This window comes from Vigna umbellata, chromosome 8, assembly GCF_029865625.1.
Source record: "Vigna umbellata cultivar VRB3 chromosome 8, Vumbellata_1.0, whole genome shotgun sequence".
Classification (NCBI taxonomy): domain Eukaryota; kingdom Viridiplantae; phylum Streptophyta; class Magnoliopsida; order Fabales; family Fabaceae; genus Vigna; species Vigna umbellata.
The window spans coordinates 34,395,867-34,420,448 of NC_142172.1; the positions used below are offsets into that span (position 1 = coordinate 34,395,867).

The window sequence follows — 24,582 nt, forward strand, 5'->3', positions numbered from 1 at the left end:
TTTTGCACATAACCAAATGAGCCTATAACTTTAGATCTTATCCTTTGTTTCATCTTACATTTCCTTTTTGAGCTGCCATTGGACCTGCAGTTATAAGATAAACAAAACAACAATGGTCGAGAAGATGGTTAGGGCTCACGCAACACGAAAACGCCAATGCTGGAGAAGATGGTTAGGGTTCACGCAGTTCTACTTACTAAAAAACACTACGATAATGACAAGGCACAATACCAATGTTGGACAGGGACGTCAAAGACGGGTTCAATGTTGCACAAGACGGACGTCCAAGACTGTAAGAAGGAACAACACCAACAGTCCAGTAGAAGGTGAGACTTTAGGATTTGAACACGAGAGACATGAGAGAATGAGAAAGATGAGATAATGCGAGAGATGAGCTAGCGAAATTGCAAATAAAAAAGAATAAGAAAAGCACAAAATAAAATTTTGTATTTTTCCCTTCCCTATGATACCCTCACCTGATTAATTCTATATACATTTTTTTTTTTCAAATTCAGCCAATCGAAAACCGTTGTGTTGGCGTTGGCAAATAAATGTTGTTAAAGAAACTTTTTCGTTATTCTAAAGACAAGAAACGCGCCGTTTGCGGCTAACTCAGATTTTTGTCGCTCATTCTTTTGTCCTATCTAAATCTAGTGGGAATTGCATTATAACAGTCGTAGGCGCATTGCTATCTGCAAACTAAATTTGGCAAAAAAAAAATGTTTTCACAACCATTTTTTAAAAATAAGCATTATAAAAAAATATTATATTTATGAGTCAATTAAAACAACTATCTGATAACAAATAAAATACTATTAAAATCGAGTAGTGTTGTATGTAATATAAAACATTAAATTTATTATATATTAGAACTATAGAAAGATATAATGTGATTTTTTATATCATAAATTAGTCATCTTATAATATAGTTTAACCTATCAAATATTATAAATAAAAATCTTTAAATAACAATTAATTTTAAAGACAAAAAATAATCATTAATTTTAAAGATAAAAAATATAGTTACTATAACAAATAATTTAAATATCAATTTAAAAACTTAAAATTATTAATATCTAAAATAAATTTAATTATGAATAAAAATTATAATTAATTTGTAGAATATAAGTTGATCTCCAAAATTAATTATGAAAGAAATTAATGTATAAATTGATCACTAGTTAATTAAAGACTATTTAAACATAAGCAATAAAGGGCAATCTAAATAAATAAATTCATGTTTTGAAAAAAATAATTATCAATTTAGACTAATATTTCTTACTTTAGTTTTTCTTTAGGGTACTATTTTTTGACATCCAACAAAATTTTATACATACTTTACCTCCACTATTTTATCCTTAAATCTCTTTCTTTCTTTGTAAATATAAATTTTTTTTTAGTACCAACATACTCCTAAAAGTAAATTATCAAACCAGTGGAAAAAAAAACATGTTCCTTCTCTTTATTCTGTATTTTGTCTAGGGTGATCAATTAGCGCATTCATTTTGTAATCGAAATATTCCTTGTAAAAATAAGAATATATGTGAGTGGCGAATTACGTTAAAGACTATGTAAAGCATTGTAACTCCAACTTACCACGAAGAAAGAAAATGGCAAAAGCTTTGATTTTCACTATATATAAATGATAGATGTGCCGGCCCAAAGAAGCTATAAATGCAGGAAATCTATTCATTGAACTGCAACGAAACAAGCTAAGCATAACAAATTAATGAAGCTTAAGATCATAATGACAAAGCTTATCCTTTTCGTGTGGTCGATAGTTTGTGTGGTGGCTGTGGCCTCTGGTCAAAGTGCCGTTGTGGAGTCTACGTATCATCTATACCAACCTGAGCAGCATAACTGGGACTTGCTGGCAGTGAGTGCGTATTGCGCCACTTGGGATGCAAACCAGCCCCTCTCATGGCGAAGCAAATATGGATGGACAGCCTTCTGTGGACCTGCAGGGCCTCAAGGACAAGATTCTTGTGGCAAGTGCTTGAGGGTACGTATGCTTTACACCACTCCCTCAATATTTAAGCAATATCCTCCTTAACATGCGTGCATGATTTTGCTTTTGATTGATGAAGAAATCACAGTAATAGTTTTTTGTAGGTGACAAACACTCGAACAGGAGATGAGCAAATAGCTAGAATTGTGGATCAATGCCAAAACGGGGGTCTGGACTTGGACGTTAGCGTGTTCCAAAGACTTGACTCCGACGGAAATGGGAATGCTCAAGGCCATCTTACTGTTCACTACGAATTTGTCGACTGTGGTGACTAAACATTGTATAATTCAGCAGAAGGGCTACCAGATCCAAGAAGGATTGCTTCTTATTAGTTATATTTAATGACAAAAGTACAAGCATAATCAATAAGTTATTTTAGATAGTTACCGATTGCATTGCATGCAATTGGAAGCAAAAATGTTGTTGCTTCATTTTTTCACAATAAAAGTCTTAGTGAATTTTGCCCAAGTCCTTCCTTTTATTTTTTGTTTTGGAGTTTGATATCAAAGTTGCAGTCACCGGATGCATATAAATAAAGTGTATATTGTTAACTTTGATTCGCGAGCACGTGGATTTGCTTTGATATTCTAAGTTTAAAATAATTAACAGTATATGTAGTGATTAATGTTCTTTCTTGATCGTCACTTGCGCTAATTTAGACTTTTTAAACTCTATATATTATATCAATCTCGAAAATATTGTTAAAACACTTAAATCACTCTTATCGACCAATCAACCTGATCATAATATTAAAAGAATAATTTTGTTAATAAGTATGATAAATCAGGACAATAAAAGTAGAGTTATTCATATGAAAACCTTATAGGTGACAATTTCTTGCATGAATTTATCAGTGACACAATGTAGTGAGCCATGTAAATCAGAGAACTTACGTACGTCTAGGTGTATATATAAATAAAAACAAAATCAACCGGCAGTGTAAAAAAAATCTTATTTGAACAGCATTTAATAGTATATTAGAATGAACAGAATTAAGAAAAATGCTAATGTTTGTCAATTTTATGGTTGCGATCTTCTTTTAAATTTATTTTTTTATCTGTTTAGTATAAAACTTTTATTAGATTATCGAATCTCAGCTATAAGATATAGGGGATGCGTTTAACAAATCAATTTTAGTTAGATCTATTATATTATCGTGCAATTAAGATGTCAGACAGGAATTGCGTTAAAGACTGTGTAACGTGTATAATCATTCAAAGTCGCAGATAGCATCAAACATTGCACAAGGCTGCATGTGAGTGTGATTGCGAAATTTATTGACAAATCAGTACACGGGTGTTGACAGGGAAACCTTGTGCGCAATAATATGTATTGAATAGTGCAGTGTCGATATTCGCCGCGTACAAGGAAAAACAAGACAAAGATGAGCTTCATAAATCATATTTTTCTAGTCCAGACTGGAAATTTCCACGAAAAAAATCTTCTCTAGAGGTGACCATTATCATTCAGTTTCTTCCGCATAGTTTTCAAGGATTCAGACCATTATAATATAGAGTTACTGCTATTCGTTTTCGATCTGATGACTGCATATTCCTTACGTTGGCGACTATGTACAGCGTTGCAATGCAACTCCAATGTAATACGAGGAAACAATATATGAGTTTGCAAAAGCTGTGATTTTAACTATATATATTGGCCGGCCCCTATGAAACACAACATCTAATTAGTTCAACTGCAACTTGAGGTGGCAAATTAATCAATCTTTTTAATATTAATCATAAACGATGATGACAAAGCTTATACCCTACTCCTGTTGCCCATGGTGTGCGTAGTGGACTCAAAGTGTGCCATTCTGTAACCGTAGAACCTGAAGGCCAAGCTTTCCGTGGCAGGTGCATGAGGGTATGCTAGCATGCTATATACGTCAGATATACATAGCCTAAAATGCCTTCTATTTATTTTCCTTTTTGTTTTTTATTAATGAAGAAAGCATGATAATAATTTATGGGCTTGCATGCTGATGACAAACACTCGAACAGTCTAAAATGGAGGGTTATGCAGTTGTCAATTGATCTTTTCTCATGGGTCATTTATTGGTGTTCTCACGATTCATAGACCATATGAAATTATTGAAAATAAATATTTAAATTATCTTATATCTCAATCTATAAAGTATGTAAAATCATTGAGTGTCACGCAAATAATAATAATTAGTACGTAACAAATGCATGAAATTGTAAGTGTTTATTTGGTTTGACTTTTCATGACAAATAAAAGTCGTACATGTAAAAATATTGAAAATAATAACAAGTAAAAGTAATTTTTATTGATTAATAATATGTAAAAATTAAAGTGTATATTTATTATTTACTTAGTGGAACAGGGACAAAATTGAGGTGAGGCGGCCAGAACTTAAAAGTGGGTTTATTCATTGGATGTCCCAACCATTTTGTTTTGTTTTGTCGTGATATATATGTATATAGACAGACCAATGATGCATGATGATTCTGACCTATGTTGTACCGGTATGATTCTGCGATCTTATCATTAAGAGCCTTATTTTGTTTATTGTAATGCCACAAACGATTTATAGTAAACAAAAATATGATATCATTTACAAACAGACAACAGACCAAAGGGGCCTTTTTTTTATGTTTGTTTTTTTTTTCCTTTTCAATAAGTCCCCATTCAGCTCCTAAAACAACGTGGTTGGATAACACAAGAGTAAATCGATAAGTTGAGGAGTGAAATAGGGTAACGTATTCTTGTTTTCTTGTTGCTAGCTGCCAAGGAGCAAAGGATCATTTTGCACATATACTTACAAAATCAATTTCTATATATGTGTATTATTTTTAAATAACACAACATCTAGTATATAGAAAAATCCAATAAAAAAAACTCCAAAATTTTCCCCGAATTTTTTATATTATTTTTGGCATTAATTTTTAAGCAAAATCTTGTCAATTAATTTAGTCTATAAATAATGAAAGTATGATTTTTTAAAGATCAAAATATTGAAGACTTTCCTTTACTAATTATTTTTTTTCTTATTTCCGTACATTGATTACTTAAAAATAATTTTGGAAAAATATTATAATTATAGATAAATTTCATGATATGGATTAATGAATTTTAATTACTTATACATATGGATTCATTATTAATGAAATATATATATATATATATATATATATATATATATATATATATATATATATATATAAATAGTATAAAATGCTAAAAAGTCAAATGTGATTTATAATATATTATTTTATTATTTAATATTTAATAAAAATATGAGAATTTCTTTTAATGAATATTGGCTAAGTGTTTGTGTTTTTTTTTTACGTAAAAAAATAAACGTGTTTGGGTACATTTGCTGCACCTTCTTCTGAGTGCATTAAATGTTTGGAAAAGGAAAATGACACTTGAACAACCATTTTTGACAACATTTAGACACGCGCACACGTGTCAAAATCTGAGTGGTCCATTTTCATTTAATTTTTCCAACTGGACCACTCAGATTTTGACACGTGTGCGCGTGTCTAAATGTTGTCAAAAATGGTTGTTCAAGTATCATTTTCCTTTGGAAAATTACTTAACAACCACATGTTGCATACTTACCGAGACTCTCTTTTAATACTAATGTTAATAGATGTTCACGAATTAAAACCACAATTTTTGTATTATTCAAAAAATAATAATTGTATTATTCAAAAAATAATAATATTTATAATTTTTTTATTAACCTTGTATATATTTTACGGAAAAAATAATAATTCCCGTTACTCGTATTTTTATACCAAGCCATCTTCTTACAATATGGTATACAAAATAAACTTTAAAATATAATCCATCTCATAACTTTTAATAATTCAAGTATAAGACCAAATGATTTTAATACCACAAATATAGCCCTTCAAAGTTCAAAGAGTAAACCAAATGCGTCAAGCTGATTGTATCATGCGACAGATCTAAATGTTTCGATATATCACCCTTTAATAATTTTATCTAAAATACGAAAAATTAAATAGTTTTGTTATTTAATTATTTGATATTATCCTTTGGATTATATATATACCAAAGTTTACTTGTTTTAGAAATTTGCTTTAATATATATATAACATCAACTAAAATAAAGTTATGTTATTAATTATAATTTTATTTACATGAAAAATATATAATTTAATTATTTTATATAAAAAAATAATATTTAGATTGTCTGATCATATTATATAAACAATTATTGAGTAATGTAACAGTGAAAGTTTAAGATTTGAAGACAGCTAATTTCATCCCAGACATAATTATATATTTCTGATACAATAAGGGTATTTAAAAGATTTAATTTTTTCTCTGATAAAAAAAGATATATAATTGGTTAATAATATTTTGAAAGAAGAAATTTGAATAATTTAATTGAAATAAACTAAAATATAATTAAGTGAGTAAATAAATGGGTTAAGTTTATGGATTGAAATAGGTTAAGTACGCATACGCTACGTGATTTATTAGTGAGAAGCTGCATAGATAGGATCTAGCCGTCATAAGTCAACTTCCCTGTTAGAGATTCTTAGACATCAATGTTTGTTACATTAAGTAGCGTTACACACACATCTCAACGTGACCTTATTAGAGCTACATCTGATAAATGCATGAGTGGAAAACAAAATTAGTGCTAATGTTAATTAATGAGTAATGAGCCATAAAATTGAATTTTGTTTAATTTAATAGGAGGAAGAAAGTCGGAGGTGGTGTCAGAAGTTGGGAAAAAAACATAAAAAGTTTTGTAGTGTGTTAGGGTGATGTTGGTAACAGAATATTTTGCTATTTTGGGGGAAAATGGTAACTAGAAAGGAAGAAGATAGAATGAAAAAAACGAAGGAGGTTAGGATATACAGTTAAGGAACAGTGATACATGGTATTACCAAAGTAAACAGTAATAATCTGGGAGAGTTGAAGTCAAATATGTGAATGACACACAAACACACGCACGGAACAAGAAGCGTTGGTTTGTTAGTAGTGTGTGTGTGTGTGTATGGCGTGTGTATTGCTTCGCTTCTCCTTCTCTTTCTCTTCATGCTCTCTTTTCTTTGTCTCGGTCTAACACCAACAACACCCAAACCCAACAACGACAACAACATTGGACGGTGCCCGGTCTATCTTTACGTAGTTTTTCTGCCAACAATCGAACCCCATCTGGGGATTTGGCCCCCAAAAGCCGCCACCTGAATTCCCTCCCCAGATCCATATCGGTTCTACGTCGAATCCAACAGGGATAGAACCACCGTGGTGTGCTGTGGTTCACTTGGCAGGATTGGAATGCAAAGTTAATTAATTTATTCGTTATCGTAGCGATGGTGTCGAGCCAGGTGGTGAAAGTGAAGAGAGATACGCTACGACCATGCATGACATGCCCTCTCTGCCATAACTTCTACAAAGATGCCACCACCATCTCTCTCTGCCTTCACACCTGTTCGTCTCTCTTACCCTTCGATTTCTGTACTCTTTTGATTTGTATGCTGCTCTTGAATTTTTTTTCCCGGATTTTGACGTTGCTTCGGTTTACCTACCCCACAATCTGCAATGCATTGCTCTTTGTTTAATCCCTCTGGGTTCTTACTCATCCTTGTCCTTGCTCTCTAATTTATATCTAATTGGCTGGATTTTCATGATTTGGGTTTTCAATGCGCTTGCTTGATACTTGTGATTGGTGATTTCGGTGATCTGGTTTCATACGAAACTTTTGTCTTAGATTACTTCTATTGCGTGAAGAGAACGTTAAATAATTGTATTGTGGCTTTGGTAGAGCAATAAGATTGACATGATAGCTGGGCTTACATGGCTTACTTTTTTGTTTGTGGTTTTTTGGTTGTTTGGATTTCTGTGATTTCACGGGTAAGGAATGGAATCGTCCTAATTGTGTTTTGAGGTGGCGTACTGTTGTGAAGTGTTTTTAGGATGCAGTGGACTTTCATGATACGTTAGTTTGGTAATTCGAGCAGCGTGTGATGTTTATGACATTCCTGAATCACACACTTACATCTTCTAGCTTGCACATGTTTTGAGTATATTTATCGACACTTGCAAGGATCTTCTGTGCAACTCACTGAAGTATCATTCGAACACCAGTTTGCAGGAAGTGCATATATGATAAACTATCGGATGAGGAGATGGATTGCTGTCCTGTGTGCAAGATTGATTTAGGCTGCCTTCCGGTTGAAAAGCTCAGGTTGGTTGGTCTTTGTTTGCCAACTTACTATTGCATTTTGTGCTATTTATGAATTCTTTTGAACTGGACTGAACTAACATGCTGCTGGAATTTCTCGTTGGGGATGGATTAATATCTGTAACTTTGTTTATTCCGTTTCGTCTTCTTCTCACTTCGTTGTTAGTATTTGTTGTTTGCTTGTACTACAGAACTTGCTGAGAATATTTACTAATGCTCATGATCAATCTCTTCCTTTTTCTTTCTTGGTATAAAACCTATTTGTCTGGTGTGAGCGAATGAAGGTTTTTATCTTGAATATCTTTCACTGTGTATCGAAAAATTTCATCACTGAACTTATTCTCTTTCTTTAAGTTGGATTTGAACTTTTCTCTTCCCTACTTTCAGAAATGGTAATCACAATATATAAGTTGCATCTGCCTTGAATTTTGTCACCGATAAGTCAGATACATAATTCTGGACATCTATCGTATTATAGAAGGCACCCTTCTTCCTAAAGTCTGAAAGACTACCAATAGTTTAACATTTTCAACCGAGATTGAATCTTGTATGTGAATTTCATTTGCAGCTTGTGATTTTTGGTGAAGACTGATATTTTGATATAATGGACCTTCAATATGAAACCCAGAGGGACGTCTTCCCCATCATCAGGCATATTAGATTTGAATGAGAGTTATACTTAGAGGCTGCATGAATAAATTATTTTTGTAGATTTATAAAAAAAACGCAGCTTAGTAAATTTGTTGGAAGTTTGCGAAATAATCAAGGATTCCTATTGATTATATGCAGGCCAGACCATAATTTGCAAGATATAAGGGCAAAAGTATTCCCGTTTAAGAGAAAAAAGATCAAGGCCCAGGAAGTTTTGTCTTCAATATCATTGCCAACCAAAAGGAAAGAAAGATCACTTTCATCATTGGTAGTCAGTGCCCCCAAAGTTTCAATGCAACCCGGCTTTACAGGAAAGAGAACTAAAACCAGTACAAGAAAGGCTGCTGCTGCTTTACGTGGATGCGGTTTTCTTCTTGAATCCATAAAGAAGGAAGAAACAAACGGTGAAGATAATACGGTAAGGTCAATTTTGTTGGATTCGTCAAATATGACTTTCGAAAATGTAAGTCAGATGCGGGCTGTTGGGGCAACAGGACTTGGTGTTAATTTTTCTTTCTGTGTTTGTACTTTTTCTGGTTTTTATGTGACATTAATTAAGCCTTAGTTTTAAGTAATGAGGGTCGTGTAAGTCATGCACAATGTGATAATGCTCATATATAATCATTGATTCCCTATATGGTTGTAGGATCCTTCAATGGCCGAGCCTTCTAAAAAGCATAAGCCTAATGCAGATAAAGAGAACAGTGTGGAACATGCAGAAGGGAAGGTTGATCTCTGGACACCCCTGAACTGTCTTGTTGAAGCTGCCAACCGAACAAAGTCCTCCAGGTCAAATTCACAAGCAATTCCTCTTGCCAAATTAGAGTCCCCGGTTACTCCTCATGGTGGACAAAATATACCTGAAATTACAACCAAAACAGACCTACCAGCTTCTGTCCACAGTGAACTAAACATTCCAAAATCCAAAAATAAGGATACTGGACACAAAACAATATTTGGGGATGACAAGGATGCAAACAACTTGCCTTCAGGACCAGTGAAGAGAAGAAGGTTGCGTCCTGCTGGTCAGAAAAGAGTTGCAGCATCTGAGATGTCTTCCTCATCCCCAGCTCCACTAAATGCAACAGGGAGCAAGTGCAACAGAAAAAATAGTCCTATCTGGTTTTCATTAGTTGCTTCAGAGGACCAGTAAGTCTTTTTATATACAACAATCATACTAATAACAAAATGTTGAGCTTCTGTTGTCATTAAAGATTTGATGTTATTATTCAGGAAAGGAGATATTCCCTTGCCACAGATCTCAGCATGTTATTTAAGAATAAAGTAATTCTTCTGATCTCATTGCTACTCTGTTTGTATAATTACTTTATTTATTTTGAATTAGAAGTTTTTCTTTGGCTATGACTATGACTTTGGGCTGTGTATAACTGCTTCTAATTTTGGTGTCAAAATTAAGCTAGCAAAGAACAATAAGATATAAAAAAGTGCTTTTGTTTATATACGCTCTATCATGAGTTCTCAAACTCTAAGGATTATATAGGAAGTCAAGAGAAAAATACGTTACTGCATTTAATGATATGACTGACCGATATTCAGGCAAACACTTCCATAGAGTATTCTAAGAAAGTTCAGGATGCAATTAGCAAAAAAATTACCCTTCCAAATTTTATAACTTAGTTTTAGACTTACTCATTTCCTTAGAACAACCATCTATTAAAAAATCAGCAAAGTAGTGATCATTGTCTTACACCTTGTCGTTTCAGTCCCCACAGGCTAGCTAACATAAGGGACTCGGAAATCCAATGCTAATCTGTATAGCTTCTCCCTTTTTTGTGGGAATTAAGCGTGAGTCTTTTGTGATGCAAAACCAAACAAGCTATAAGTCATATGTTGATTTCATTTTGCTGTGTTATTCTAGGTAGCAGATGCACAGATTAGTGATTATTGTCTGAATCACAGTTTCAGCGAAGAAAACTTAGCTTCCATTTGAATAGTTTTGAAATGCGTTGATTTTTCTGGCTTTCATTTTATTGTTCTTTACCTATTTCTTTTTCTGCTAATTTTCTTAAATATATTCCCTTTTCTGGCTTTCATTTTATAGTTCTTTACCTCTTTCTTTTTCTGCTAATTTTCTTAAATATATTTCCTTTCTTATGATAAGGATTTATGTAATTCTTTATTCCTGACCTCATCACAGGGATGGTACTGTGCCCGTCTCATTTATTCAAAAGTACCTCGTGAAGAAACTTAATCTTTCCAGTGAAGCAGAGGTGAGTAAATTATCATCACTATCTAAGGACAATGAATTGTTGGCATGTTCTCTATCTCCTCCTTTCTGTTTTCTTTTTTCTCGAATTAATTGTTGTTCGAGGATGTAATTATACTAAAAACTTGTGGTCCTGAATCTTTTCTGATTAAAGTGTGCCTTATTGTTGTTTGCGAGAAATTATAGGAAACCAAGAACATAGTGCTGCCTTGTGGACATTGGCTGTGACTATCACAAGAAATATTACAACTATGAAAACTAGAATTTATGGGTTGTCTCAGAATTTTACTAAACTTTGCATGCTTCTAGGTAATAGAAAACAGTAAATATTAGAAAGCACAACTACTGACACGAGCCCATGCAACCACATAATTTGCTGAAAATTTTGGAAACACGTTTCTTTTGTCGAAGTTTTAACACCAAGTCACCAAGTAGACAGAGAACTGAATTAACATTGATAGTACTGAAAATACGACAATAACTGAATTGCGCATATATTGGTCTCAAATTTTGTTGTCTCTGGAGCATTCCTGTCCCGAAGGTCCCATAGATATTTAATAGTTGAATCAGATATAGCTGTAGATAGAGCACATTATGGCCGGATATTTAATAGCCATACGATTTGCTTGTTATATGAACTTTCAGTTGCCATAAGATTTGAACATATTTGGACGTAAATTACGATATAACAAATGTTGTTTTCAGAGCAAAAGAAATAATTGAAGTTTTACATAATTTGCACAGGTGGAAATAATGTGCCGGGGTCAAGCAGTGCTTCCATCATTACAACTGCATAATTTAGTAGATCTATGGTTCCGGACAGCCTCAACCTCGAAAAGGATACCAGCATCAGTGGGGTCCTCAGCCAAAGATTTTGTGATGGTTTTATCGTATTGTCGAAAGACATTGCCCCCTTGAACATGTTCCCTGTTCTATCTATATACATTTTCCCCCGATACTTTACATACACATTCAACTGTTTTGATACCATTCTCACCGACATTACTGCCTAGAGATTTGTTCATTTAGACGAGGAATATGTATGATTTTGTTTTGCTAGTGACTGAGTATGTGCAACCACCAATTTCATTACTTCTGTTCCATTTGCTGTTAGCTGTTATTCTTTGGATCATGGAACATTTTGTCAAATCATGTCTTCCCCCTTGTAAGAATCGAACGAGACTTCAACTACGTTAGTGTTTTTAACATTATGCATTTATGTTCTATGGTTCTATGAGAATGGAAAGCAACTCAAGGATTTAATTAGGAGACAAAAATGAGAAAGGAAGAACTGTGAATAATAGTAAAAAAGTAAAGGTATAATACCTATTTTGGTCCCAATTTTGGTTGGGAATGTGCGAAATGGTCCTAATTTTTTTTTTGCTATTTAATGTTGTCCTACATAATGTAATTTGTGTTCAATTTGGTCCTTTTTGCAAACTCCGTTTAAATTGTTAACGGTCAGATGTGCAATTACAGAGTGAAATCGTTGACACATCATCATCTTCTCCACAGAAACCCTAGTTCCCTAACCTAGCCAATGCGGCCGTCAGCCACGTTGTGTCGCCACCATGAAACTGTGTCGTCACTAGACGACCATCAAACCCCAGCATCGGACCACCACCCATCATCCTCACCAGCATCGTCGCCGGTAGCCACCACCGTCACCAATACAGAACGCGAACGCCAAAGTTGCGAGTCCTCCATCATCATCTTCAGCGTCTTCCTCGACTTCCATCTCCACCATGAAACCCTTATCAGACTGTCATTCTCCACCACCATCAAACTCACTGTCAGCCGCGAGATCCTCCACCAGATAGCGATTTCATCTTCTCCATCCTATCTTCGTTTCTTCTCGTTGCGCATAAGCAAGCTTTCCCTTACACCTCCTTTGCATCAGAAACCTTGCAATCACAAACACATATCTGCAACAGAAAAACTCTTTCTTCGTCTATGATCGCGCAACACCAAGGAAGAAGACCAGCAAAGGACTCCACGTAAAAAAATATAATTTCAAAAATAATAAATCCAACTCGCAAAGTCACAAAGAACTCCACGTAAGCCAATACATTACATTTCACTCTGTAATTGCACATCTGGACATATGCCCATTAACGATTTTAACGGCGTTTGCAAAAATGATCAAATTGAACACAAATTACATTCTTTAGGACTACATTAAACAGCAAACAAAAATTGTGATCATTTCGAACATTCTCAACCAAAATTGGAACCAAAATAGGTATTATACTTCAAGAAGTAAATAAATAAAATACAAATATAGAATTGCAAACGATACTTTTTCTGTTAATCGGTTTGTATTTCTTTTAGAAAGTGATTGATTAATAACATAAGGATAGTTATGTTTTTTTTGGAGGTTTTGTGTAATCTGCTTACTTTTCATGACACAGAATTTCCCCCTTACTTTTACAAACAATTCCTATGTTTTTTTTATAAAAAAAAGTTAGTGATATTTTAAAAGTTATTTATTTCGAAACACCTATTTTAATAAAAATATGTTTTTCAGTTTCTTAATTTTTAGTCCTTAAACAAATGTTTGATTGATATTGGTTTCTAAAATTTATACCCGTTAATGTTTTAGTTTCTTTCATTAAATGAAAACTTTATATTTGTGTTGCCTTCACGGGTAAACTATAAAATTGACAGGATAGTTATTAATTACATTTAATTGGTTTTTAGTATAATTTTGTTTTTACTCACTCGTTATTTTATTAATTTCACCTTTAATTCCTTAAAACTTTGTCGATTAATTTTAGTTTGTAAACAATTTTTTTATTAGTCTTATTAGTTAAATATAGACGAGAACTCTTATACGAATAAATAAAATTAAATTATAATAAGTTTAAATTTTATTTTATTAAGAAAAAAATGTTAATTTTAAGTTAAACTTAAATTATATTATTTTAATGTGGTATAAAAGTCAATCAAAATTTATCTAACTTGAATTTGTTGAATCTACAATATTAACTGCTATCGAACTTTTCTTGATTTTTCTTGATTTTTATGCTCTATAAAGATGCATTAAAAGTTCTACGTTAATTAAAAATAAAATTAAATCTCAGTACATAAATAAAAATTTCACTTTACTAAAGTTGTAAGATTCATTTATACACCTTTCAAAACCTTAATAATATGTCATTAGCTTTAAGCTTTTAACTTCTACAGGAGAAGTCTTTAAGTTTATTTTATTAAATATAACTTATTTCTTAAATTTAATTTAATTTGAGAGTTGTAAAATCTCGGGGAGATCTCTCTTTCTTTTATTATATTAGTTTAATAATTTTCGAAGTTCTTAATTTTTGTTAAAAAGTCTCAAATACATCTTCTCAATTATTTTTCTTCTCAATTAGATTTCTATTTACTTAAAATTGATTCAATTGCACTTCTATCGTTAAATTGAAGAAATGATATTAAGAATGTAAAGACGTGACACATTAACATTACATGTTTGAACAATGTAGTAGATTGAGGGTGTTAGTTACGGTTTTGTAATTTTTAAAATAAAAAATTTGAGATTTCATTGAATCCCCTAATTTACCAAAATCCCAAATTAAAAGGTGTACGAAGTGTTCGAAATTGCTCTTTTGTAACACGATGTTGTTGTGATGCGAATGTTGATACTTCTTTTGTTTAACGATATTCTGAAGGTTATTGTTGTCATGGGAAATTTTGGATTTGCGTTCATCTACTTTTTCAGTGTTATTGGTGGGTCTTTATCTGCGTTTATCTATTTCTGCGAAAGTTTGGATCTGCGTTCATTCACTACTCCCAATTCCAACCAAGAATGTTCGAAAGATAACTACAAATTCCTCCAAGGAAACTTTAATCTCAATGTTTGAAAACTAATTTCATTGAATCAACCCTAATTTGCACGAAACGAAATAACCCAATATCGTGTCATTGAAACCTTACTTTCGCACAAGGAACCTTCTCTAAAAAGATCTCTAATTTAGCATAACAAATTTTTTTAATTAAACTTTACTTCTTTTTAAAACTTAAAATAATCAAATTCCACGTAATGTCACCAACCTCAACATAATTATACCACCTAACCTTGTTACATCGCAACGTCAACGTATCACATCATTATATTTTTAACTCTGTTCACTCAATTTAATAGTAGAGACCTCGAAAATGATTAAATCTAATATATTTTGTTTGTTTTTCTTATTTTTTTCCCACATTCTCTCTCAAACTTTGAGAGATCCCTCGCTTCTTTATTCTCCTTCATAACTAATCTTAAATATAAAAATCAAATTGTACCATGATGAAATTAAGGAACTAAAAAATATAGTAAACCGATCAATTTCATCTTTTAAACTAGCTCAATTTCATCTTGAATTAAACTTAAATTATATTATTTCATACCAAATCAATCAAAATTTATTTAACTTGAGCATGTTAACTCTACAATATTAATTATTATCAAACTTTTCTTGATTCTCATATTTTTTTTAGGAGATGTGTTAAAGATTCTACAACAATTAAAAATTAAATTAAATTTCAATAAAGGAATAAAAATCTCATCTTATTAAACCAAAACAATTATGTAAGATTCGTTACATTTCAAAACCTTAATAGTATGTCATTTGCTTTAAGGTTTCAACTTAAAAAAAAAAGTCTTTCAGGTTCTTTTATTAAATATAATTTATTTCTAAAATTTAATTTAATTTGATGGTTGTAAAACCATGTGCGGCTCCTCTATTTTTTCTTTTTATTTTCTCTCTTTTTCTTTTTCTCATTCTTTCCATCATGCTTTCACACTATGGCAAAAAAAAATTTGTTTCTACAAGCAAATAAAATCTAAGACGAATAATTAATATTTACAGATATTTACTACTCATAAATATTTTAATACTCTAATACTCGTTTATAAACAAATATTATTTTAAGTAACTCAGTAGATAAATTAATTATTAAAACATAAGGTTTTATTTCATTCTCAATTATAATTTACTCTTCTTTTTATGTTTTATTCGAATCAAACTTATGATTTAAACTTATGTTTTAGTGTATATGTGATTAATTTAGTTTTAAAACAAAATTAATTTACTCTTTTAAGTTAATCTACTACACATCATCAATAAGTATATTTTATTATTATTTTAGTTTTATTTTTTTTTCATTTTTACTTTATTTTTTTCTTAAAGTTTATAATTTGCTTTTTGATATATAAATCAGTATTTTAAAACAAAAATATATATAAAAACAAATCTTTTTGGCATGCCTCTTCATTTTAAATCCACGGAATCCTATTAACATTCCAAGGGGAGTCATTAGTCATCCTGCTATCGTTGTCGGAAACCCTAATTTGAATTGGAATCACAAAATGCAGCAGGTAATGGGAAACCATGATAACTCTTCAGATTGCACTTTGCTATTTCGTCGGCTTCATGTTAAAGCTGATCGTTTGTTTTTAATCCGAAAAGGGCGGTGGATCTGAGACGGAAGTGACATGGGAGGACCAACAGAACATCAACAAATTTGGAAGGTTGAATAATCGCTTTCACGAGCTTGAGGATGAGATCAAAATCGCTAAGGTATTCTATGTAACTCATTAATTCGTGTTCAGTTTCTACGCTATCCTCCCTTTCTGTTTAGTGTTTGTGCAGAGCATTTTATTTACTTGTTTGGTTATATTTATCGAAATCGCTCTATGCTTAAGATTAAGAACTTATGACGAACTCCGAGAGTTAATGTAATGAATTTCATTTTGCAAACTGGGTTTACTAGACCAACTTTCATATTGTTATCAATTGAAACATGATTCCAAGCCAAATGTTGGTGTGTAAACCTACTATTGAGGGAAACTAAACATCATCGAATTGAGTTTACTGGGACACATGTGAATTGAAGGTGGCAAAAGGGTATTCCAAACTTAGCCTTGAACTACTTTATGTAAATCCTGATACTTTTTTTAGCTTTTCATTAATATATCTATCCTTGGGTGGATGCCTTTGGTAGAGACAGGACGTAAGTGAATAATTTCTTTGTATCAATACCAAAATTTCCCTGGATCCGTGTGAAGTATGTTAGGATAGTCATTTAAAATTCTTGCCAATACTATAGCAGCGGACTGAAAGAACATAGATACTGTGTGAAGTTAAGAAAATTGAGTGCCAATCTAAACTTAATTAGGGGAAAGATAGAAGACAATTACATGATTATATCCTGCAGCGAAAGTATGTGGACTAACTAATTCTAATTTTGCTTGAGTAACCTACTCAAGTAACATCCTTAACACACTCCCGCAAAAGGTTTAGAATTCGGTTTTATTTATTTGTATGCTCTACTCTCTGTTTCAATATATTTAAACACACGCACAACGGCATAATGAAATTTAGTTGTTGTCTTGTTCGTAAAGTGTCTGTTCTGCTAGTCCTGCTGTAGATTTAATTTCACTGCCATCCAAGCATTTTTCCATGGTAAATTTATTTGGCTTATTTTTTCATAGTATGATACAAATACAGCAAGGTATTTTTTATAGGAATCAAATGATAATTTGGAGGATGCAAGCAACGAGTTGATTCTCACAGATGAAGAGGTAGTTCGGTTTCAAATAGGGGAGGTTTTTGCTCATGTGCCAAAGGATGAAGTTGAGAGCAGAATTGAACAGATGAAAGAGGTGACGAGTCAAAAATTAGAAAAACTTGAAGAGGAGAAAGAATCTGTACTTGCTCAGATGGCTGAACTGAAGAAAATTTTGTATGCAAAGTTCAATGACTCGATCAACCTTGAGGAGGATTAGGTACTTACTTCTTGTTGATAGATATCTACTTGGTTACTTTTTTGTTTATATGACCTATTGGACCTCTGGAATTTGAATCATTTTGTCTATTTCAATTTTAGAATGTGTGTTATTTTGCTTGAACCTCTTTCAAACATTGGCCTAGGTTTCTGCTTTTTTTGGCTTCTTGAATTTCATATTCCCTTAAAATATCTTCAAGGGGAGGAGGGGTGTGTAAAATCTGCTATCTTATTGAGGTCATCGAGTATCTGAATTAACTAGCGGAAGGGTGTCCTAGTTTAGCTAATAGTTTTGGGATTAAGTTCGATGTAATACAGTTGTATTAAGTTTTTGGAGTCAAACTCGTGTAATGAAAGATGATTCTATGAAACAAAAGGGGATAAAATACGTTTTTAATCTCTTTAAAATTTTGTGAAGTTTGATTTTAGTTTCTCTCAACTATTTTTGAAAAACAGTAATTTAAGTATTCTGAACCATTATTTGAAGTACTTTATTTCTTTTGTATAGGGTTATCTAAATATTTTGTGGACTAAAAGTAGTGTTTTCTAACATTAGAAAGACTCAGAAGGAATAAGATATTTAGAGAGACCAAAACTTACCTTTAAAATTAAGATATCAAAAACTTATTTTACTCAAAATTTCCTGAGGATTATTAACAGAAAGGGTTACTTCAAACTATGTAGTTTACTAGTTACAGTTTGGGTATATTCTTAGATCGGTCATTGGAATTAAATAGCTCAAGAGATCTACTACATCTTGGAAATTTTAAAATGTTTTTCGATAGGTTTCTCTGACCCTGCATTAAAGTATTTGTCATTTTATTTTAATATGTAATTTTGCATGAAGAATTTTAAGGCAGATTACACTGGAAAAGTCAGAGACAAATAGAATATTTTTTTAAATACTAATTAATAAAATATTCAACGTATACAATTTTAAACACTTGTTATATTTCCATTTAAGTTGTATCATGAAATACTTGGTTCAGCTAATACAAAATTGTTCCATTTGAATAAGTAATTTTAATATTGAACTCTTGAAATAGTTAAATACGAGTGAGAATATCCAAATCGATTCCTGTATTCTTTGCTAAAATAATTGGTTGAAGTTGAAGAATGAGCAAGAACATTTACGCAACAATATTAACATTAAGGAGATATTCATAGAATAAAATTGTACATCAATTTATATTTAGAGACGAAGCAGATTAATCAAATAAATTTTATTGTGGAATATAATGGATAGGATAAAAAAAAGCCTAGTAATCTATTAAAGATTTATCTAATAACCAAATTCATTTAATAAAAAATCAATTTATCTATTAGTTAATAATATTTTAATCATGGACAGTCAATCTTTTAAAATTATGTTTTGAAAGGTTTTAAAAATTAAATTTTGTAAAGAAACTTAAAATATACATTTTTCTGAAAATCTTTAAAAATAAATTTTAAAAAACTAATTATAAAAAAAATGGATTGGATTAATTGTCACTTCCATTTTAATAGAAAGATCCACTTTGATTTGAAGAAAATAAAATTAATAGGTTATAGATAATTGGATTACTTTGCATCTTTCCATCTCAATCACATAATACGTTTCATTAGACATCAATTTACGTACACATTATTTTTTTCCTTCTACCTCAATCTCGTCATACATTTTATCTCACATTCTTCTTGTTTTCGTATCTCTTATTTACTTGAACTGTTCGTATTTATTGTAGGAGTATACTTGAACAGTTTCAATAATAACAGTCGAAACAAACTTAATTCGCACACCTAATAGAAAGCACTCTTCTTTCTGTTATGGGCATCCATCATTTTCCAAGGATCCGACCGTAATCCACACACACTACATCAAAAGATGAAAGCTTTCAAAGTCACTTTTCAAACACTTTTCAAACACATTTCAATCATATCCATATCTCAAGTCAAAGGCTTCCAAGTTCCTGCACTATTACGTTAATCACCATCTACAAAAACACACACATACAAAAGGCCAATACCAGTATTTCTTTACCAACCCCTACCAAGAACACAGTCAGGGGTTAAATAGAAGTACACAAAGTATTCATCAAAATTGGGGAGTACAGAGTTAAAATGATCAGCCAAATATACAGTGGGGGGAGACATCGTGCATGTCATCCAAAAGAGTAAGCATAAACTTTAGAACCGCGTCATGACAAGCAGCAACCTCCGAAACAACTATACATCAAGAATAAAATTAGTCCCATTCTAATAATCACAGAACCATAGAAATCAAGAATCATATCTGGAAATCACCAAAAACTTAAAAAGTAAAGATAAATGATAGTCTCAAACCACCATTCATGATTGCATTCATCTTCTCTCCTCACATAAACATCATAAATACCAGAGGGAGCAAAAGCTGATTACCTATTCAGGACAGACATGCGCCGCTCATCATTGCATGGACACATACTTATCCCCATATAATATTCACCACCCACCCTTCTTTCGGATTCCCTTTTAATACGCTTTCCTATAATATTATAATACCTTTCTTCCCAAACCCATCCCCTCACCCCTTTTACCCTTTCAGTGTGCTTTACCTCATTCCCAGCAACATTCAACAACGATGAGGAAGACTTCCACTTTCTTTCAGCTTAAAGAATCAAGAGAAACCCCCCAAAGAATTTTTTTCAGAAAATCAACAAATAAAGGGCTATGCAATCAATAAAGAGCAAACCAACATAAAATATGACAGGGCCCCTGTAACAGGTATGTGAAAATGAACAATTCCAAGACTACAAGCAAACTGATCTGCATTTCGTAATGAGTTCAGTTTAAGGTTGAGCAAATGATGAAAATTACCACGGGTAACACGGCAGCCAACAGAAACTAAACCGTCATCAGTAAGACACGTAAACTAGACTAGAGATTAGCGATGGAAAAAAAATGAGGTTATGCAGAAAGAGAGCCAAACTTATCAAATAGAACGTAAACAAGGAACTGATAAATAAGCAAAAAAGCTCCACGGGGAACGAATTTTGATCCTTGGAAAATCGTCGTGTCTCTATGACAGAAATCGATAAAGCCACACCTAATTCCAATATCCAATTCAATGTTGATCAATGCCTCCCCACAAACACAGTAACAAACCCATCCCCATTCAGGAAATCAACATACTTGCAATTCGCGACTACTCTTCAAAACCAAGTACCCAGCTTCGAAATTTGAGCTCTGCCTTTCTCAATTGCACATTTATACTGCTCAAACTAGGAAAAGAAAAATTCAAAAACCCGATGGTGTTGGCGGAATTGAATATAATCAAATGGGGGTATAATTAGTTCTGACAGGCTGAGTTCCCACAACTGAAAGCAACCCACTTTCCTCCTCAAGAAACAAATCTTCAGTAACCCTAAACGCACCGTGCAGGCCAACAAACACCACGGCGACGATCAACGACAGCAAGATGTTGAGGCCAACGTGAGTAGAAACAAGCGCGACGACAGTGATAACCGCCAAAACGAAGAGCACGGTTCTATCGTCGAGGGTTTGGTTGAACACGACGAGGGGGCCGTGGCGAGAGAAGTAGAAGTAGAACCAGGCAACAAAGACAAGGAGAAAGACGATCATGGAGATGGGATGCCAGAGGAGGCTGAGGAACACGATGAGAAGTGTTACGGCGGCGTAGTTGTAGCGGAAGTAGCTGAGGTTTCTTCGGAGTCGGATCATCGCATCGTCGTAGGAGAAGGGGCGGGATAGGGCGGAGAAGTCCAGGAACTCGCGCCATGGCCGAGGGGTGACGAAGGAGGTGGTGGTGGTGGTGGTCGGTGGAGTGGCAGTGGTGGCGCCGGCGATGGTGCCGTAGCCGGCGGTGGGAATGTTGGACATTTGGGAGTGTAGGTTAGATCTGGGAGTGTGGCATGTCTTTATTTGTTTTAAAGAATAATATTTTATAAATTAAAATATTATTGTATACAAAATTATATAAAAAGTACTAAATTGATTTCACTTTCCCTCTCTCTTTAGGGCTGTTTAATTTCCTTTTCCTTTTCCTTTGCTTTCTCACCATTGCACTTTCCAGCAAAATAATATCTTAACTTCCACTTTGATAATTTATCCTTTAAGCAAAATAAATACAAGAAACGAAATCGATACAGAATATAAATTAATGTGCAGTCCGTCTAAGCACATATTTTACTTTAATCGCTTTTTTCTAGAGGAAGAAAATAAAAATATATATATGAAAAATATAAAGTGAAAAAATATAACAAAAATAAATAACTATTTCATCATTAGTTTTTATTAATAATTATAATATTACTTAACAAAACTATGACCTATTTCATCATTATACATGATTTATTACTATTTCGAAGTTTTGTTTTAGACTAATTTAATTCTGTTGGAAGACACCTGAATAAATACTAATTAGTAAATAATTATATTGTTTAATACGATTAATTACCAGTATTTTAAAAGTAAATTCACGATTTTTTTTAATTTATTTGTGCAGAAGTTTCATTTTGCAGTATAATTGATTTAAGGTTTAATATTTATTTTAGTTTCTTGGTTTGTTATATTTATTTAAAGTAGTCCTACATTTTTCATATGTTGTATATTTTATAAAAATTGTTTAAGTTGTTTTTTTTTTGCGTTAAAAACACTAACATGTAATTGTCCCCTTGGTCAAAACTAGGTGATCTGTGGAGTTTTGCAATACTAGATACAATTGGTCCAATTAACATGACATGATTAAAAGTTAAAGTTAAATTTAAGCCGAGGAAGGTTAGAGTTTTGAGTTTTTTATGCTTCTTACGATGAAGAACCAAGTTTTCTCGAGGTGTAGAAGACAAACACAGTGGAGTGATGGTGCGATTTGAGTTTTTGCATATTACGAACTTTCTAATTTAGGATTTTAGGGTGGTGTTGTGGCTTGGTTGTTCGCGAGAAAAGGATGATCGCAATTAGGGTTTCACATTCTCAATTTGGTGTTTTGTGGTGGTTTCTTGCAAGTTGAATCGTATCCATGGAGGTTTGAACGAAAGTTTCTCTCGTTCTTGCAGATTTTGAGAAGAAGGGAATACACGATGACAGTTTTGGAACAAGGTTACTGGTGATTGTGATTTGGATGTGGTTTGTTGTTTCATATTCATGGTTGCACGAGAGAGAGGAACGAGAAAGCTCTCGTGGTGGCCGACATGGTGGTAGCCCAAGAGAACTGGTAGTTGTTGTATTGGTGGTGGTAGCTGGAAAAAAAAATATAAGAATCTATTAAGAATAAAATAAAATAAAGGAAAAAAATATAAAAAATGAAATAAAAACTTTTAACCTTGTCTCGTCGTGCCATGAATCAATAACTTCGAGAAAAAATTATACCATAAGCAAAATAAGACCGAGAAACAAAAATAAATATTAAACCTTAATTTAAAATATTTTGGATTCAAAAGTATACTTTCTAAATTACAGAATTCAAAATGCATTAAAAAAATATGTTTATATACATTAAAAGATATTCCTGATTCTAGAATTACTTTTTAAACTGTACCATTTAAAATATATTTAAAAGAGAATTTTTAGATGTTTCGAAAGATAATTTTAAATTGATGTTCCTTTCTTCTCCTTCCTCTTTGGCTGTTTCCTGTTCTGCTCTTTCCTTTCTCATATGGTGATCTAACAGTGGCAATGGAAGTAAATAGATGCACTACCGCTGGAATAAAATTGTCATTACATCACACCTATGGAAGTGCAGGAATAAAAAAAGCAGGTGCAAGAATAAACAACCCATATGATTGTTAGATATAGTACTATGGACATAAACAGAGGGTTACTCCCTCCACCACCACGCCGCTTCCTGCACCTCCCTATTTTCATTTTTACCCTTCAGTAATAATTAACTTTTGTTTTTATTTTTTTCTCCAACAACCAACCACTTTCATTAATGGTCCCATCACTCCCATCACTGTATCAATGCATCTCCCAAACAGTCCACTGCTTTCGCTTGAATGAAAATCCTCTCACTCTTCTTCTTCCTCTAATTTTTGTTTACTGAAAGTGTGGTGGTGTAGTCTAGGGTTACGGTGGTGTGTTTGGTTGGAGATAACATTGGTTCGTTGCGATGCAAGAAGGTGCTCCAGTGAGTAATTAGAGGAAGTGGGGGTGCAAGAACAAGAAGGTGCACTGGTGGAAGAGCTTCGTCTGGTGGTGGTTGAAGGTGGTCCGCGAGCTTCACAACTTTTTTTAATATAAGTCTAACATTGTAACGGACGTGGGTATGCACTGAAGTATTAAACGGATGTCAGCATCCATAAACGGATATCGACATCCGTTGAATGAGAAACAGATGTCGATATCCGTCCAATAAAGGATTGATATATGGGTGTGCAGGTTGGGGTCTGGGCAGGGAAGTCTTTGATGGGAGAGGGTCATGCTTCGTGTGGTTAGGGTACAGATGAATGTTTTGTAGAGTGAGGGTTAGGTTTTAAGGATGAGATATAAGGAAAGAGGCGGAAACTCGTTTTACGTAGGAAAGAAGGAGGAAGAGATGATTTTAGGGCATGAAATATGTAAAGTGTTTGATTAATGAAAGGAGTTTGAAGTTGTTGTGAAGCATGGAAGAGGTTTAAAGTGAGAGTAGGAGAGTTATATTGAGAGTTTGAGAAGAATTTAGTGGTTCTGTGAAACTGAAATGATGAGAGGGGTATATGTTTATTTGGGTGAATGGAAGAGAGAGAGTAGTGTGAATGATGAGGTAGAAATCAATGAAGAAAG

General features: G+C 32.8%; 4 protein-coding genes across 4 annotated transcripts; 3 read left to right on the forward strand and 1 right to left on the reverse strand.

Annotated features, from left to right (window-relative positions):
- Positions 1-1,733: 1,733 nt before the first annotated feature.
- Positions 1,734-2,467, forward strand: LOC124826103 (pathogenesis-related protein PR-4-like). Its single transcript, XM_047298858.2, has 2 exons — positions 1,734-2,002; positions 2,113-2,467. The coding sequence occupies exons 1-2, from the start codon at positions 1,748-1,750 to the stop codon at positions 2,281-2,283; spliced, it is 426 nt and encodes a 141-aa protein (XP_047154814.2). The 5' UTR covers positions 1,734-1,747; the 3' UTR covers positions 2,284-2,467.
- A 4,416-nt stretch (positions 2,468-6,883) lies between these two features.
- LOC124826109 (E3 ubiquitin protein ligase DRIP2-like) lies at positions 6,884-12,287 on the forward strand. The gene is made up of 7 exons (XM_047298865.2): positions 6,884-7,444; positions 8,102-8,201; positions 8,988-9,267; positions 9,496-9,998; positions 10,083-10,133; positions 11,008-11,080; positions 11,821-12,287. The coding sequence occupies exons 1-7, from the start codon at positions 7,327-7,329 to the stop codon at positions 11,992-11,994; spliced, it is 1,299 nt and encodes a 432-aa protein (XP_047154821.1). The 5' UTR covers positions 6,884-7,326; the 3' UTR covers positions 11,995-12,287.
- Positions 12,288-16,315: 4,028 nt separating this feature from the next.
- Positions 16,316-17,968, forward strand: AIP3 (ABI3-interacting protein 3). The gene is made up of 3 exons (XM_047298868.2): positions 16,316-16,435; positions 16,527-16,637; positions 17,585-17,968. The coding sequence occupies exons 1-3, from the start codon at positions 16,427-16,429 to the stop codon at positions 17,843-17,845; spliced, it is 381 nt and encodes a 126-aa protein (XP_047154824.1). The 5' UTR covers positions 16,316-16,426; the 3' UTR covers positions 17,846-17,968.
- Positions 17,969-20,753: 2,785 nt separating this feature from the next.
- Positions 20,754-21,801, reverse strand: PRA1.E (prenylated RAB acceptor 1.E). Its single transcript, XM_047298869.2, has one exon. The coding sequence runs from the start codon at positions 21,700-21,702 to the stop codon at positions 21,136-21,138; it is 567 nt and encodes a 188-aa protein (XP_047154825.1). The 5' UTR covers positions 21,703-21,801; the 3' UTR covers positions 20,754-21,135.
- Between the last annotated feature and the right edge of the window lie 2,781 nt (positions 21,802-24,582).